General features: G+C 51.3%; 1 protein-coding gene across 1 annotated transcript; it reads right to left on the bottom strand.

Annotated features, from left to right (window-relative positions):
* Positions 1 to 311: 311 nt before the first annotated feature.
* On the bottom strand, positions 312 to 12,139 carry FOXH1 (forkhead box H1). Its single transcript, XM_066623085.1, has 3 exons — positions 11,861 to 12,139; positions 2,395 to 2,499; positions 312 to 1,259 (listed from the first exon to the last, which is right to left on the bottom strand). The coding sequence occupies exons 1-3, from the start codon at positions 12,137 to 12,139 to the stop codon at positions 312 to 314; spliced, it is 1,332 nt and encodes a 443-aa protein (XP_066479182.1).
* Between the last annotated feature and the right edge of the window lie 4,274 nt (positions 12,140 to 16,413).

Raw genomic sequence — 16,413 nt, 5'->3', positions numbered from 1 at the left:
TGGGAAGATGCCAGGAGCTGAGCAGGGATGCGCCGACACAGAGAAGGAGCTGTAGTGGCCAGGAGCTGTAGCAACTTCTGACTGTCCAGACTGGTAGCTGCTGCTACAGTTACCCCCCTCTTTTGTGGTGACTGGGGAGAGTCCTGAGGTGCTGAAGATGCCACGTGAACAGATTTGTGGTTGTCTTCATGTGGGGAGGAGCAGATGCGGAACTGCCTGGCGGGTCACTCCTGCCCAATAGCGCAGCTCTTGTTCCTGGGGAGTTCTTGTTCCTGGGAGGGATGCAGGTGCTCGAGGACTGTGACGCCCCCTCACAAGTGGTCAAGGTGGGTCAGCAGCGCACTCCTGGGAAAGGCACTCGTCCTGTCTATGGCCGGCTGCACAATGTCTGCCGGGTGGGTCACCCAGATGTCGAACACAGTCTTGTTGGGAGGTACCGTCTGATCCAGGTCTGCTGGGAACCTTGGGGGAGGAAGGGGCCTCAGTGAGTGCCCTGCTTTCACCTCCCAGTACATAGGGCTGACGCAGGGCGTGGGATCACCGTAAAAGGGCAGGCCTGGGACCGTGGGCTGGGCTGAGAAGGGGGCTGAGTGGCTGGGTGCCACCACATTGGGGGCTACACACTTTGTGTACGAGGTGGGGAGTTGTGGGGGTGGTGTGCGTCCTGGAGCAGAACCACTGCTGCCAGAGGCCTGGAGGACTCTTGGGCGCTTGGCCAGCTGGCCCTCCGTGGGCACCTGCCTCCCTGCCTTTCCTTGATTAGGCGACGTGGCGCCGGGAGCATAGAGGCTGCTGTGGGAGGAGAAGGGCTGCAGGGCTGGCAGCGGACAAGGGGGCCGGCAGGGGAGAATCGGTGGGCCTGAGGAGACGCGGAAAATGGGGACTGGGCCCCAGAAATCCAGGCTGGTGGCAGGAGGGGTCGGGAGCTGCTCTGCCCCCACCTTGGGCTTCCCAGAGAGACCCACATCCTGGAAATCACTGAGCAAGGAGTCGATGCTGAAGGGACTGTGCAGCTGGGCCCCTCCTTCACCACTCAAGCAGGTGGCCCTCCTCGCAGAGGCACTGGGGTCCTGAGGAGCTGGGGAACTGTGGAAGGGCCACCCGTGGAGCACGTAGGGGGCGAGGTCCACTGCAAAATTCCTCTCCTCTTGGCGAGAGATAGGTGTGTTCTGCAGCCGGAGTGCCTCGGCAGGGATGCGCTCGACGTCAACGGTCCAGAAATTCCCCTTGGCCTTGGGCTTAGTGGGGTCCTTCAGCACCTGCGGGAGACGGGAGAGGTGGTCACGTGTCTGGGCCAGCAAGAGGCCGTGTTCTCCAGGGGGAGCAAAGGCATATGGGGGCGGGAGATGAGATGGCCCCACCCCTGATGAGTGCAGAAGGGGAGGAGTCTTTGCTCAACCTAGAGCCCCTTGGCAGAATCCATCCCAGGCAGGGCTGGGGAAGAAGCCCTGCAGAGCCACTGCTGCCAGTCACTGTGGACAGTCTGGAGCTTGGTGGGCCGAGGGCCAGACTCTGTTGCAAGCTGCTTGCCCAAGGACTCTCTGCCCCCTGTACTCACTGTCAGTGGGGGGGGGGAGCAGGCGCACTGGGGTCTGCTGCAAAGGCAAGAGCCGAACCTTCGTGGTGGCGGGGGGTGAGGTCCAAGCATGCCTCCCACTGCCCCTGCCTGCATGTGGTGAGCAGGTGCCCATAACAGGTGAAGGGGGCTTAGGTGGCCGAGCACCCTGGAGAAAGGGGCAGGAAGAGGGTCCTGCAGCTTGACCCCCTGTGGACCCCTGCTGCACATGCTCGCTCGCTGGAGGGCTCAGCCACATGACCCCCCTGCCAGCAGAGCTTGCAGCGCCTCCTTTCAGAGACCCAGCAGACCTTTCATTTCCAGCAAGTCTTGGCAGAGAGAATTCTGGAGGTGGTTCCCCAGGATGCCAAGATTCCGAGTCCCACCCAGCAGAGACTGATTCAGGTCCTCCAAGAACTGCTGCTGCCCACTGAAACGAGCCCTTGGTTCCTCTCAGCCAGTGTTGCCTGCATTGACTGGAAGCCACAGTCCCTCCGCTCAGAGTCCAGCTCTGACTTGGAGATGCTGCTGGGCTCGAATCTGGGACTCCTTGAATTCCAAGCAGATGCTCGTCCCCCGAGCTGCAACCTTCTTGAGGGGGCAATTATGAATATCCCACTGAACACAGTGCAGAACCCCAGGAAGGGCCTGGTGAGGTGTGCTGAGAGCATCAGTCCATCTGCCTCCCTGACTGCAGATGCCAGAAACTGCACCCCCATCCCCCCCCATCCAGGTGGTTTGAGGAGCTGTTGAGCAGCAGACCTGTCTAAGAACATGAGAGAGCAGTGGGGGCCATTCCAGCCCGGCCGGCCCACCCCACATCCCAGTTCCCCTCTCACCTTGTAGAAGCAGTTGTTGGAGGAGAGGTTGTGGCGGATGGAGTCCTTCCAGCCCTGGTAGCCCTCCTGGAAGAAGGGGAAGAGCGTGCTGATCTCCTTGATGATCTGGAAGGGGGAGAAGCAAGGTGAGACCTCCAGCTGGCCCTAGGAAGCGTATGGATGGTTTACCTTAATGCTAGCTCTGGGAGTCGCCCAATGAGTTAGATTAGCAGCAGATTCTGGATGAAGCCAGGTTGTGGAGGAGACTCCTGTTAGCAACCATTCGCTGAGATAGCAAAGTCAAACCTGCAAGTCCCAAGACAGCCTCTCTCCGCTGTCCTGGTTCTGGGAACAAACAGAGGGGAAGTGTTCGCTTCCATGCCCTACTTTGGAGCTTCCCAGAAGCAGCACATGGGTTGCTCCTGAACACAGAGGGCTGGGTTAGGTGGACTGATCAAGACTGGCGGGCCTCATGTTAGCAAGTTTTCACTGCAAGCGAAGTGTGCCAGGGCTGCACAGGCAGCAGGAAGTGGAGGTGAGGGAACTCTGGTACCATGCAGGCAGTGTGCCAGGGGCTGTGCAGCAATACAGCTCCTGTGCAGCAGATCTACAAACTCTGTGCATGATCCACATGCCACTGAACGGAATGACAAGCCCCCCTTAGTGACCCTGACCTGCACCTTCTGAGCAAGGCAGTCCGGTTAGAGCCCCACATTTCCCCAGCTAGCAGTTGAGTTGGTGACAAGGGATCCTTGTTATCGGTGCCTCTGCTCTCTTAATGATGTTTTGAGCACAAGGGTGACATTGGGGGAGGGTGCTCAAAAATGCTCCTTCAACAGATGCAGCTCTCCCCATTCCTGCATCTCCATGCTGGGAAAAGTGGCACCTGTTGAATTTATGAGCCTGACATTAGGTTGTAGCCCCTGAGGTGGACTGTGTGGGATATGCTGGTAAGGTGGGCACTGGGGAGGGCTGAAAATCTCACTGCTTTATCTGTGTGTATGTGTGTGGGGTGTTATTGCAGGCAGGCTGCAGAGAAAATTCACTTGGTGAAACAGGGCTGGCTTCCCCTTATTTATCTGTTTTTCTTTAATTTAATTATTTTATTTTGCTCAATGATGTCACTTCCAGCCATGACATCACTTCCGGTGGTTCCTGGACATTCTAAAAAGTGGGTCCCAGTGTTAAAAGTTTGAGAACCACTGCCTTAACTCAAAACAGACCAATGAGACATCCGGAGGGGGGGGGTGACACCCTAGTGACGAAAATTCTGGAAATCGTAGCTTTTAGGAATAATACCATCATGTTATATACCATTTGATGCAGAATTTCATCCATTGCTTGTGGGGAAATATTCACAACCTTAATTTTTCTGGCCATTATTATTATTCATTCCATGTCATGTCTATTACTATCTCTGTCTCACCTACCTCACAGGGTTGTTGTGAGGACAAAATAAGGGCAGGAACCATATACACCACCCTGAGCTGCTTAGAGGAAGGGTGGTATAAAAAGTGAATTAATTAATTAGACACTATAATTAATAATTATTAATTAATTAATTCATATAGGGTGACAAAAATTTATGGACCCTGGGTGTCAAATGACTTAGCTATGCCTCTGATCAGGACGCCTGTTTCTTTTATGACATGCAGCGGAGGGATAGATCAATGAACCCTCTGTCATCCCTTTGTGCTATCAGAGAGTACATGGATTGTTGGAGGGGCTGTTGGTACCAGCAGTATTTTTTACTGTATGTGATGGCTCTGCAAAAAGGTATAAAATTTCTGAAAACAATTTTTTTTTTTTAATGATTGCTGAGATCATTTAAAAGATCATCATTAGGCTATAAGGTAGGAAGCTGAAAGCCAGGACCTCAAAGGTAGTGTTCTCGGAAGTGCTACCTGTTCCACGCGCATGGCTAGCTAGGCAGGAGGAGATCAGTGGTCTCATGGCGTGGATGAGACGGTGGTGTAGGGAGGAGGGCTTTAGATTCATTAGGCACTGGGGAACGTTTTGGGACAAGCGGGGCCTGTACAAGAGGGATGGGCTTCATTTGAACCAGAATGGAACCAGACTGCTGGCGCATAACATTAAAAAGGTGGCAGAGCAGCTTTTAAACTGATCTCCAGTCTCTCCAGAGGAGGCTGCTTAATAGAGGCCCAGTGGAAGTGTATACCGCAAAGGAAGAAGGGCTCGACTAAGTCCAGGAGGGTGCCTGCATGGCTAACCAGCCAAGTTAGAGAGGCCGTAAAGGGCAAGGAAGCTTCCGTAAATGGAAGTCTTGCCCTAATGAGGAGAACAAAAAGGAACATAAACTGAAATGTAAGAAGGTGATATGGGAGGCCAAGAGAGATTATGAGGAACGCATGGCCAGCAACATTAAGGGGAATAATAAAAGCTTCTTCAAATATGTTAGAAGCAGGAAACCCGCCAGAGAAGCGCTTGGCCCTCTGGATGGTCAAGGAGGAAAAGGGGAGATAGAAGGAGACTTGGAGATGGCAGAGAAATTAAATGAGTTCTTTGCATCTGTCTTCACGGCAGAAGACCTCGGGCAGATACCACTGCCCGAACGGCCCCTCCTGACCGAGGAGTTAAGTCAGATAGAGGTTGAAAGAGAAGATGTTTCAGACCTCATTGATAAATTAAAGATCACTAAGTCACTGGTCCCAGATGACATCCACCCAAGAGTTATTAAGGAATTAAAGAATGAAGTTGCAGATCTCTTGACTAAAATATGCAACTTGTCCCTCAAAATGGCCACAGTGCCAGAGGATTGGAGGATAGCAAATGTCACACCGATCTTTAAAAAGGGAAAGAGGGGGGACCCGGGAAACTATAGGCCGGTCAGCCTAACATCTATACTGGGTAAGATGGTGGAATGCCTCATCAAAGATAGAATCTCAAGACACATAGACGAACAAGCCTTGCTGAGGGAGAATCAGCATGGCTTCTGTAAGGGTAAGTCTTGCCTCACAAACCTTTTAGAATTCTCTGAAAAGGTCAACAGGCATGTGGATGTGGGAGAACCCGTGGACATTATATATCTGGATTTCAGTAGGCGTTCGACACGGTCCCTCTCCATAGGCTACTGAAAAAATTCCACAGTCAGGGAATTAGAGGACAGGTCCTCTCCTGAATCGAGACCTGGTTGAAGACCAGAAAACAGAGAGTGGGTGTTAATGGGCAATTTTCACAATGAAGAGAAGTGAAATGCAGTGTGCCCCAAGGATCTGTCCTGGGACTGGTGCTTTTCAACCTCTTCATAAATGACTTGGAGACAGGGTGAGCAGTGAGGTGGCCAAGTTTGCAGATGACACCAAACTTTTCCAAGTGGTGAATACCAGAAGCGATTGTGAGGAGCTCCAGAAGGATCTCTCCAAACTGGCAGAATGGGCAGCAAAATGGCAGAAGCTTTTCAATGTAAGTAAGTGTAAAGTCATGCACATTGGGTTAAAAAATCAAAACTTCACATATAGGCTGATGGGTTCTGAGCTGTCTGTGACAGATCAGGAGAGAGATCTTGGGGTGGTGGTGGACAGGTCGATGAAAGTGTCAATCCAATGTGCAGCGGCAGTGAAGAAGGCCAATTCTATGCTTGGGATCATTAGAAAAGGTATTGAGAACAAAACAGCTAATATTATAATGCCGTTGTACAAATCCGAAGCAGCATGAAGCAGGGCTGTGTTCTTGCGCCAACCTTGTTTGGGATTTTCTTCGCTGTTCTGTTGAAGCATGCCTTTGGAACTGCAACAGAAGGCATCTATCTCTGGACCAGATCAGATGGAAAGCTCTTCAACCTCTCCAGACTGAGAGCAAAGTCCAAAGTCCAGCTGAAATGTCTGCGTGACTTCCTCTTTGCCGACGATGCAGCTGTCACTACCCACTCTCCCAAAGATCTCCAGCAGCTCATGGATGGTTTTAGCAAGGCCTGCCAAGATTTTGGACTGACGATCAGCCTTAAGAAAACACAGGCCATGGTCCAGGATGTGGACTCACCTCCCTGCATTACAATCTCTGCACATGAACTGGAGGTTGTCCATGACTTTGTGTACCTTGGCTCAACGATCTCCAACACTCTTTCTCTCGATACAGAGCTAAACAAACGCATCGGTAAAGCAGCTACCACGTTTTCCAGACTCACAAGAGAGTCTGGTCCAACAAGAAGCTGTACAAATCGATGGTAAGGCCACACCTGGAGTATTGTGTCCAGTTCTGGGCGCCACATCTCAAAAAGGACATAGTGGAAATGGAAAAGGTGCAAAAGAGAGCGACTAAGATGATTACTGGGCTGGGGCACCTTCCATATGAGGAAAGGCTATGGCGTTCGGGCCTCTTCAGCCTAGAAAAGAGACGCCTGAGGGGGGGACATGATTGAGACATACAAAATCATGCAGGGGAAGGATAGAGTGGATAGAGAGATGCTCTTTGCACTCTCACATAATACCAGAACCAGGAGACATCCACTCAAATTGAGTGTTGAGAGAGTTAAGATAGACTAAAGAAAATCTTTACTCAGCGTGTGGTTGGTCTGTGGAACTCCTTGCCACAGGATGTGGTGACGGCATCTGGCCTGGACGCCTTTAAAAGGGGATTGGACAAGTTTCTGGAGGAAAAATCCATTACGGGTTACAAGCCATGATGTGTATGTGCAACCTCCTGATTTTAGAAATGGGCTGTGTCAGAATGCCAGATGCAAGGGAGGGCACCAGGATGAGGTCTCTTGTTATCTGGTGTGCTCCCTGGGGTATTTGGTGGGCTGCTGTGAGATACAGGAAGCTGAACTAGATGGGCCTATGGCCTGATCCAGTAGGGCTGTTCTTATGTTCTTAGATTTTACGCTCACAGATCTCACCACATTTAGTTTTCTCCTTGCTCCCAATATTTAAAGAACAACACAGATAACTATTGCTTAAGGACCGTATCACATTCCCTTTTCCAGCAGCCAAGTTGGAAACTGCTGTCCACTGGAAAGAAGACTCTTGTCCTCTGGTCATGACCTGGTTCTCCAGAATATGGAATTATTCATAGCCACAGCAGAAAAACTGACTCATGAGGCAAATTTGTCTCAAGGTGTTGGCAAGCCTGATTCAGTGTCTGCTGCTTGGTCACCTTTTCTGACCTGTGTCCACAAAGATCTGTTAGTGCCTCACCCTGCTAATTGTGATGTATCATTTTGGAAAGCTATATTTGAATAATTGTGCTGTTTTCTTGAATATTTATATATCAAATTTTTATACTGCCTGCAAGCAGCTCATGGTGGTGTACATCGTCCTTCTGCTCCTTTCATCCTCACACAGCCCTATGGGGTAGGTTAGGCTGAGAGAGTGACTAGCCCAAGGCCACCCAGGAAATTTCATGGCTGAGTGTGGATTTGAACCTGGCTCTTCCTGGTGTAAGTCCAACTCCCAAAGCACTGCATTAGTGCATTAACTGTAAGTAAATATTAAATAACTTCATTATGACTGACAGTACAGGTCCCCCATCTTTTCTTAAAACTTTGGTAGGTAATTATTCAGGACTAACAGACCCAAATTTTGGAATGTCAGTTTCATGGGATGATGAGCTCTTGTAACCTATTTGCAAAGCTATCTTGGAAAGCCTCCTAGTCAAATACCGCCCCCCCCCCACTCCTGAGGTTATTGCTGGGTCACCAGTTCCTGCTCTTTAGCAGCTCAGCTCCACATCTGGGGGAAAGATGACTTGGCTGCCAGTTGCAAAACAGGTGAGACCTTTTCCTGAGGGCAGAATGTGCAAGAGGGGAGGTGGCCCTTTCAGCCTAAGGTGTGTTCCCAGAGAAGTTGGAGTGGCTGACAGGTTGATATGATGCCCATTTCTGGCAGGACAAGGACTCTGTAAATCATTCCCACCCTTCTCATATTGGCTTTGGCTGTCCTTCTGCTTTTCCTCCTTGACTGTGCCCTCACAACAGATTCTTCTGCGGCTATATTTTGGGGGGTGGGGCAGGGTTCTTCCTTTGTCTGCCCATGAGAGGTTAGGGGGTGTTGTTTGCTGGGTAGAGCAGAGAGCTGGCTAGGAAGCTGGTTCCCACTTTCAACACTGACTTGCCACTGACTTGCAACACTGACTTTCACACTTGACTGTGCTGTAAAACTACCCCTGCCCCGTCCTCATCCCTGTTTCAGCTTCTCTTGTGAAGCACTTTAGCCCACTCCAATCACCCTCTCCTTGTATGTTGCCCCACCAGTCACTGGTGTGTGTGTGTGTGAGAGAGAGGAGGGGGGCGAAACACCTTGCACAGAATGTGATTGTTTCTGTACTCTCAAGCTCCAGTCTCACAGAGGATGAGAAGAGTCTGGCTGAGGATCAGAGCAAGGAGCTGCCCAGCTGCCCTGCTTCCCCATTGAACCAGCCAGTCACCCCTGAGATTGGAAGCCATGGGGCATGAAGGCAACAGCTCCCCTTCCTGGATAGGGGCTCCTGTGCCCTTCTGTCTGAGAGCAGGGCACCCCCCTGGATTCCACCTTCACCACTGCAGTCCCATGAGCAGAAAACCAAAACCCCCTCAAGAATGGCACTGGCACCCCTAGCTCCAGGCTGAGATATGTGCACAGGACGTTTGTAAACAGGACCAGCAGCAATGTTGAGGCCTGCTGGATGTAGCCTGAATTCTCTCTGCTCAGGGCAGCCCAGTGGCTACACAGCCTGATTGGACAGGTGTGCCCTGGACCCCTTGCAGAAAATGCTGGGTCTCAGTCCCGAATATTCTCTGCAATATTCCAAGAGATCCCAGGGGGAATCTTCTGGTTGGTGCCCTGAAGCAGTGGGCCCCACTTCAGGTCAGCAGCTGGGCCAGCCCTGCTTTGCCTGGCCTCTGCTTTGTGAAGAGAAGTGTGGGGGTGTGTGTGTTATGCCAGTGTAGCCCCTCCTGCTGTGCTGTCCCAGCCTCTCTGCCCCTCCCTCCCCAAGCAATCTGCACCCTGCTGGTTCTAATCTCCCAGATGGCTTGACTGACCCCTGACCTGGGGAGATATTTACACTACATACAGTAATCTGAATGGGGCCCAGCAGTCAACTGATCCTTGTGGCAGATAAGGCTCTTGGTGCTAGTGGCAGAGGAAGCCCTTATCGCCTTGGCAGGGCAGTCCAGTCCAGCCCAGCCCAGCCCAGCCCTTTCTCTCCCTGGCCCTCCTGCCTGCCATCCCCTGGCTCTGGAAACAGGCAGCAAAGTCCAGGAGCTGGGGGGGGGGGGCTCTTTCACTGATGAAAGTGGTGGGAGATGTGCAGGTGCCCCACAAACCTACTCACTTGCAACCCACCCAAAAGAGAACCAGAGTCTGACCATCCCAAGGTAGCCCTGCAGCCAGGTCATGGCACCAAGGACTCTGCTTCAGGGACAGGAGGAGGAGGAATAAGTGGGGTGTGTGGGAACAGGCAGAGGGTCTTTCTGCACCACTGGGACACTCTGACTAGTTCCTCTCACCTGGGACCCACAGAAAGGGTAAGAACATAAGAACAGCCCCACTGGATCAGGCCAAAGGCCCACCTAGTTCAGCTCCCTGTATCTCACAGCGGCCCACCAAATGCCCCAGGGGGCACACCAGATAACAAGAGACCTCATCCTGGTGTCCTCCCTTGCATCTGGCATTCTGACATAGCCCATTTCTAAAATCAGGAGGTTGCGCATACACATCATGGCTTGTAACCTGTAATGGGTTTTTCCTCCAGAAATTTGTCCAATCCCCTTTTAAAGGCATCCAGGCCAGATGCCATCACCACATCCTGTGGCAAGGAGTTCCACAGACCAACCGCACACTGAGTAAAGAAATATTTTCTTTTGTCTGTCCTAACCCTCCCAACACTCAATTTGAGTGGATGTCCCCTGGTTCTGGTGTTATGTGAGTGTAAAGAGCATCTCCCTATCCATCCCCTGCATAATTTTGTATGTCTCAATCATGTCCCCCCTCAGGCGTCTCTTTTCTAGGCTGAAGAGGCCCAAACACCGTAGCCTTTCCTTGTAAGGAATGTGCCCCAGCCCAGTAATCATCTTAGTCGCTCTCTTTTGCACCTTTTCCATTTCCACTATGTCATTTTTGAGATGTGGCGACCAGAACTGGACACAATAATCCAGGTGTGGCCTTACTATAGACTTGTACAAGGGTGTCCAAGGTAGAGCCAAGGCAGCTTGGATCCTGGGGGCTCTCCCTTGAGATGGAGGCCAGTGCCAAGACCTCCTGTGAGACTAGGCTCCAAGCTGCCTGCAACAAACAGGCAACTCAAAGGGCAGGGACCAGGACACCCCTAAGGGCAGGAAAGTTATGGTTTAGATAAGATAAGGGAAGAAAAGATAAGATGGCTTAGATAGATCCTTCTTGGTGGAAATCAGCCTTCTAGGGCTTCTAGTCCTGTGAAGCCTGGAGGTTCTGGACTGGAGAGCAGCAGGCATCTTTCATGAGGTCATGAACATAAGAACATAAGAACAGCCCCACTGGATCAGGCCATAGGCCCATCTAGTCCAGCTTCCTGTATCTCACAGCGGCCCACCAAATGCCCCAGGGAGCACACCAGGTAACAAGAGACCTGCAAGGCATTCTGGGAATTGTAGTTAAGAACATAAGAACAGCCCCACTGGATCAGGCCATAGGCCCATCTAGTCCAGCTTCCTGTATCTCACAGTGGCCCACCAAATGCCCCAGGGAGCACACCAGATAACAAGAGACCTGCAAGGCATTCTGGGAATTGTAGTTAAGAACATAAGAACAGCCCCACTGGATCAGGCAATAGACCCATCTAATCCAGCTTCCTGTATCTCACAGCGGCCCACCAAATGCCCCAGGGAGCACACCAGGTAACAAGAGACCTGCAAGGCCTCCTGGGAATTGTAGTTAAGAACATAAGAACAGCCCCACTGGATCAGGCCATAGGCCCATCTAGTCCAGCTTCCTGTATCTCACAGCGGCCCACCAAATGCCCCAGGGAGCACACCAGGTAACAAGAGACCTGCAAGGCCTCCTGGGAATTGTAGTTAAGAACATAAGAACAGCCCCACTGGATCAGACCATAGACCCACCCAGTCCAGTCTCCCGCATCCCGCAGCGGCCCACCAAATGCCCCAGGGAGCACACCAGGTAACAAGAGACCTCATTCTGGTCCCCTCCCTTGCAGCTGGCATTCTGACATAGCCCATTTCTAAAATCAGGAGGTTTTTCTAAACCTTTGCTCTGGATGTCCTGAAAGGCCCCCAGAGCAGTGATTAGAGCAAGGCCTGGGACCTGGGTTCAGGTTGGGGTATTTTGGGGAAGAATATTTACACACTCTCTATATAATGCACAAGGTTACAATAAATCCTCCTTCTGCTCCTGAATGGATAATTCAGGGGTGCTCTCCTGATGGAGCTGGAGCACCCCACAGCATGACAGAGCCTTCACTGGGCAACTTCTCTGGACATCCCACCTCCACAGCAGCAGAGCTCCCTTAGCATGGCTGACAGCCATTGGCTGTACCTCTCTCCCCCCCCCCTTCATACCTGGGACAGTTTGAGTTTCCGATCTGGAGAGGACTGGATGACCAGTGCAATCATTGCCAAATAGGTGTAGGGCGGCTTGGGGTGGCGGTTATATTTCTTCTTTGTTTTCCTGGCCCGCTTGCCAGATTCCTCGGCTGAAGACTCCTGGTCCTCAATGCCCCCATCAGTCTCCAAGGCCTCCAGATCTTCCTTGTCTTGGGGCAGAGTAGAGGCCAACAGGAGCCCTTCCTTGGACCTGACCTGCTCAGACCCAGGGTGTGAGCAGCCCACTTCGGACATGGCCAGAACCCAGGCTGATGGGCTCACACTTCTGAGCCCATCACTTGTCCCCTGGGAAGGGGAGGGGCAGGCCAGGTTCAGCAAGGGCTGAAGGAAGGAAGAGGATGGCTGGTCATTCATGCCTTTATCATGCTGATGCTGAACTGGCCCAGCTGGGGCCAGGAGGGCTGCTGGCACCAGGGTGTGGGAGGAGGGGCCAGAAAACAAGGATGGTGGGGGGGAGTTGGTGGTTGAGGAGCAAACAATTAACAACTGGCTGTTAATCTCTGGCAGGGAAGAGAAGAGCCACTCTGGGGGTGGGTGTGCCAAATGGGAGATCCTACAGGGCAGCTCCCTCCCGTTGCTCTCCAGTCTCTGAGGAAGGATAATAGGAAGACTTCCCTGGCCTGCCATGACAGGGATTGACATGGGTTTGCTGCTATGGAAGCCTTTTTTGTGGGGCCTGTTGACAGTCGCTGACCAAGATGTTTTAACTAATATTTTCAAGATGTATAATTTGGTGAAATAACAAAAGCATATTTTTCTAAGGTTTCAGAGTAAAAAATGTAGTTGGCATCATCTTTCCACCTCAGTCCTACTAGGACTAGGAAGTTCTGGGTTTGTTTGCTAGCAGAGTTCTGTACCCTGTTTTAAGAACATAAGAACAGCCCCACTGGATCAGGCCATAGGCCCATCTAGTCCAGCTTCCTGTATCTCACAGCGGCCCACCAAATGCCCCAGGGAGCACACCAGATAACAAGAGGCCTCATCCTGGTGCCCTTCCTTGCATCTGGCATTCTGACACAGCCCATTTCTAAAATCAGGAGGTTGAGCATACACATCATGGCTTGTAACCCGTAATGGATTTTTCCTCCAGAAACTTGTTCAATCCCCTTTTAAAGGCATCCAGGCCAGACACCATCACCACATCCTGTGGCAAGGAGTTCCACAGACCAACCACATGCTGAGTAAAGAAATATTTTCTTTTGTCTGTCTGTCTTAACTCTCTCAACACTTAATGTCCCCAGACAATAGTCAGACCAGCAAAAGGACTCTGGTGACAAATCACCTTCTGCCTTAGGCACAAACTCAGTACTGTCTGCCCCTCTAGCCCTGAGCAATCTGTATAGAGAAAGTCATGACAACTATATGAAGTCATGACAACTATAAGCAGCCTCTTGGATTTTACAGGTCGCCTATCTCTGCATGCAAGGGAGTGTCAGCAGGATACAGGGATCTTTTTGTCTTGTGTGCTCCCAGAGGTAACTGGTGGAGGATCATGCGATGCAGGAAGCTGGACTAATGGGCCTGATCCAGCAGGGCTCCTCTTATGTTCTTTGAAGGTTTATGGCCTCTTCTCCCATTCAGTACATGCTTATAGAGCATAAACAGACAGAACTTCAGTCTCACATGCCTTCCAGAAGGGGATGGGGACCAGGAGGGTGGGCCAGTTACTGCCTGAAAGGTCAGTTTTGAGGAGGACTGAGGAGGAAGGAAGGCAGAGAGGCAGCATCAGTCATCAGTGTGGCAGGCATTTGTTGATGCATCCTCCTGGTGTCCCCTGATGTGCTTTAAGATGAAGTAGACTGATGTGCAGACCTGGGAGGGAGTCTGTCTTGCTTCTCCATCACCGCTGCTTTTTGTCCTCCCCCCCAGTCAAATGCCCTGATCATTGGAACCTTTGCTCCTCCCCCTTGCTCTTCTTCCACCTTGGGGGACAGGAGACTGGCTATTGCTCAGCTACCCCAGGAAGAGTTCAAATTAGGTGGTGGCTAAGCCCCCCCCCCCATCCCTGCCTGAAGGATGCCTCTGCTGAGTTTTCTCTGCCTTCTCTGACAAAGGAGATTCCACAGGCTAATGCGGCTCAATCTACATGCCAAAAGCTTCAAACTCCTGTCTGGTCTGCAGGGGTCCAAGACAGAAACCATGCCCTGTGCTTGGCTGGCTGCACTGAATTCCAGGAAGGAGCATCACAGGGATGGAAATGGCACCCCTGCATTCTCCTGCCTAGGCCAGCCTCTCACTTGCATGTTGATGCATGCCAGGAAGCAGGGCTGGGGGGAAGCACACATTCAAGGCAGCCTTTCCTTCTTCTGCAAAGCATCTCCAGGATCACCCCAACCATCTCTGATTGACCCCTCCAGCTCCCCTCCTTTTCCACCTGCACCTCGCTTGATCCTATTCAAGATATGCCCCTCCTGTCTGAGACCTTTGCTCCTGCAGCTCTGTCAATGTTCAGACTGCTGGGTGGCTGGGAGGGGCATGGCCTCCTGAGGCTTTGTCCTCCCCCCTTACATAGGGCCTTGATTGACCTACAAATGGAAGTCAGGGGGGTGCAGCTTGTGGGTTTCATTAAGTGCTTGCTGCTTCTCCTTCTGTAATCTGAGGACAGAACTCGGAGTTTTTTTACCTTGTTCCTCCTCTTTCCAAAACAAAGCAGCTACGTGATCATGCATCTCTGACATCTGCAAACAGGTGGAAAGGGAGGACGGCTCAAAGAGTGGCTTCTTGAGAACAGGTGAAGCAGTGACATATTTGAATGAGGCATTAATAAATCAATCTGAGGTTGATACTGCGTGAGGAGGGATGGTAGGGAGAATGAGATGCGGGGGGGGGCAGAGCTGATGTGGACAAGAGACTGGTCAACTCAGCAGGTGCAATAGAAGGGAAGGAGGAACATAAGAACATAAGAACAGCCCCACTGGATCAGGCCAAAGGCCCATCTAGTCCAGCTTCCTGTATCTCACAGTGGCCCACCAAATGCCCTAGGGAGCACACAACCTGCGTCCTGGTGCCCTCCCCTGCCTCTGGCAATCGGAGGCAGCTTGCCTCTAAAACCAAGAGCTTGCACATACCTACTATGACTTGTAACCCGCAATGAACTTCATCTCCAGAAATTTGTCCAATCCCCTCTTAAAGGCATCCAGGCAAGATGCTATAACTATTACTTGTGGCAAAGAGTTCCACAAACTAATTACACATTGGGTAAAGAAATATTTTCTTCTGTCTGTCCTAACTCTCCCAACACTCAGCTTTCGTGGATGTCCCCTGGTTCTGGTGTTATGCGAGAGGGAAAAGAGCATCTCTCTATCCACTCTGTCCATCCCCTGCATGATTTTGTATGTCTCAACCATGTCCCCCACTCAGGCGCCTATTTTCTAGACTGAGCAGCCCAAACGCTGTAGCCTTTCCTCATAGGGAAGGTGCCCCAGCCCAGTAATCATTTTTGTTGCTCTCTCTTGCACCTTTTCCATCTCCACTATTATCCTTTTTGAGATGTGGCGACCAGAACTGGACACAATACTCCACGTGTGACCTTATCATCGATTTTACAATACTAGCCGTTTTGTTCTCAATACCCTTCCTAATGATCCCAAGCATTGAATTAGCCTTCTTTACTGCCACCGTGCATTGGGTTGACGCTTTCATCGAACTGTCCACCACCACCCCAAGATCTCTCACAGACAGCTCAGAACCCATCAGCCTATATGTGAAGTTTTGATTTTTTGCCCCAATGTGCATGACTTACACTTACTGACATCAAAACGCATCTGCCATTTTGCTGCCCATTCTGCCAGTCTGGAGAGATCCTTCTGGAGCTCTTCACAATTTCTTTTGGTCTTCACCACTCCGAAAAGTTTGGTGTCATCTGCAAACTTTGCAACCTCACTGATCACACCTGTCTCCAGGTCATTTATGAAGAGGTTGAAAAGCACCAGTCCCAGGACAGATCCTTGGGGCACACCGCTTTTCACCCCTCTCCATTATGAAAATTGCCCATTGACACCCACTCTCTGCTTCCTGGCCTCCAACCAGTTCTCAATCCACGAGAGGACCTGTCCTCCAATTCCCTGATTGTGGAGTTTTTTCAGTAGCCTTTGGTGAGGGACTGTGTCGAACGCCTTCTGAAAGTCCAGATATATAATGTCCATGGTTTCTCCCACATCCACATGCCTGTTGACCTTTTCAAAGAATTCTAAAAGGTTCGTGAGGCAAGACTTACCCTTCCAGAAGCCATGCTGACTCTCCCTCAGCAAGGCCTGTTCGCCTATGTGTTTTAAGATCTTATCTTAAAAAGAGGAGGGAGGAGAGAGAAGTGGGAGAGGCTGGCTTCAGCACTGGCATTGCAGCAGGGGGTGAGGAGTCATGTGGGAGGAGGCAGGGGGACAATACGTGGGGGGGGACAGCCCTAGCAAGAGGGCACAGATAGTGGAGTGTCACCAAGGATATCTGGAGTTGGGGAGGTCTGCAGCTCAGTCATATGCATGTCTACTCAGAAGTAAGTCTCAATGAGT

Source organism: Tiliqua scincoides, chromosome 4 (assembly GCF_035046505.1).
Source record: "Tiliqua scincoides isolate rTilSci1 chromosome 4, rTilSci1.hap2, whole genome shotgun sequence".
NCBI lineage: Eukaryota > Metazoa > Chordata > Lepidosauria > Squamata > Scincidae > Tiliqua > Tiliqua scincoides.
This window is presented reverse-complemented; position numbering and strand designations above follow the sequence as displayed.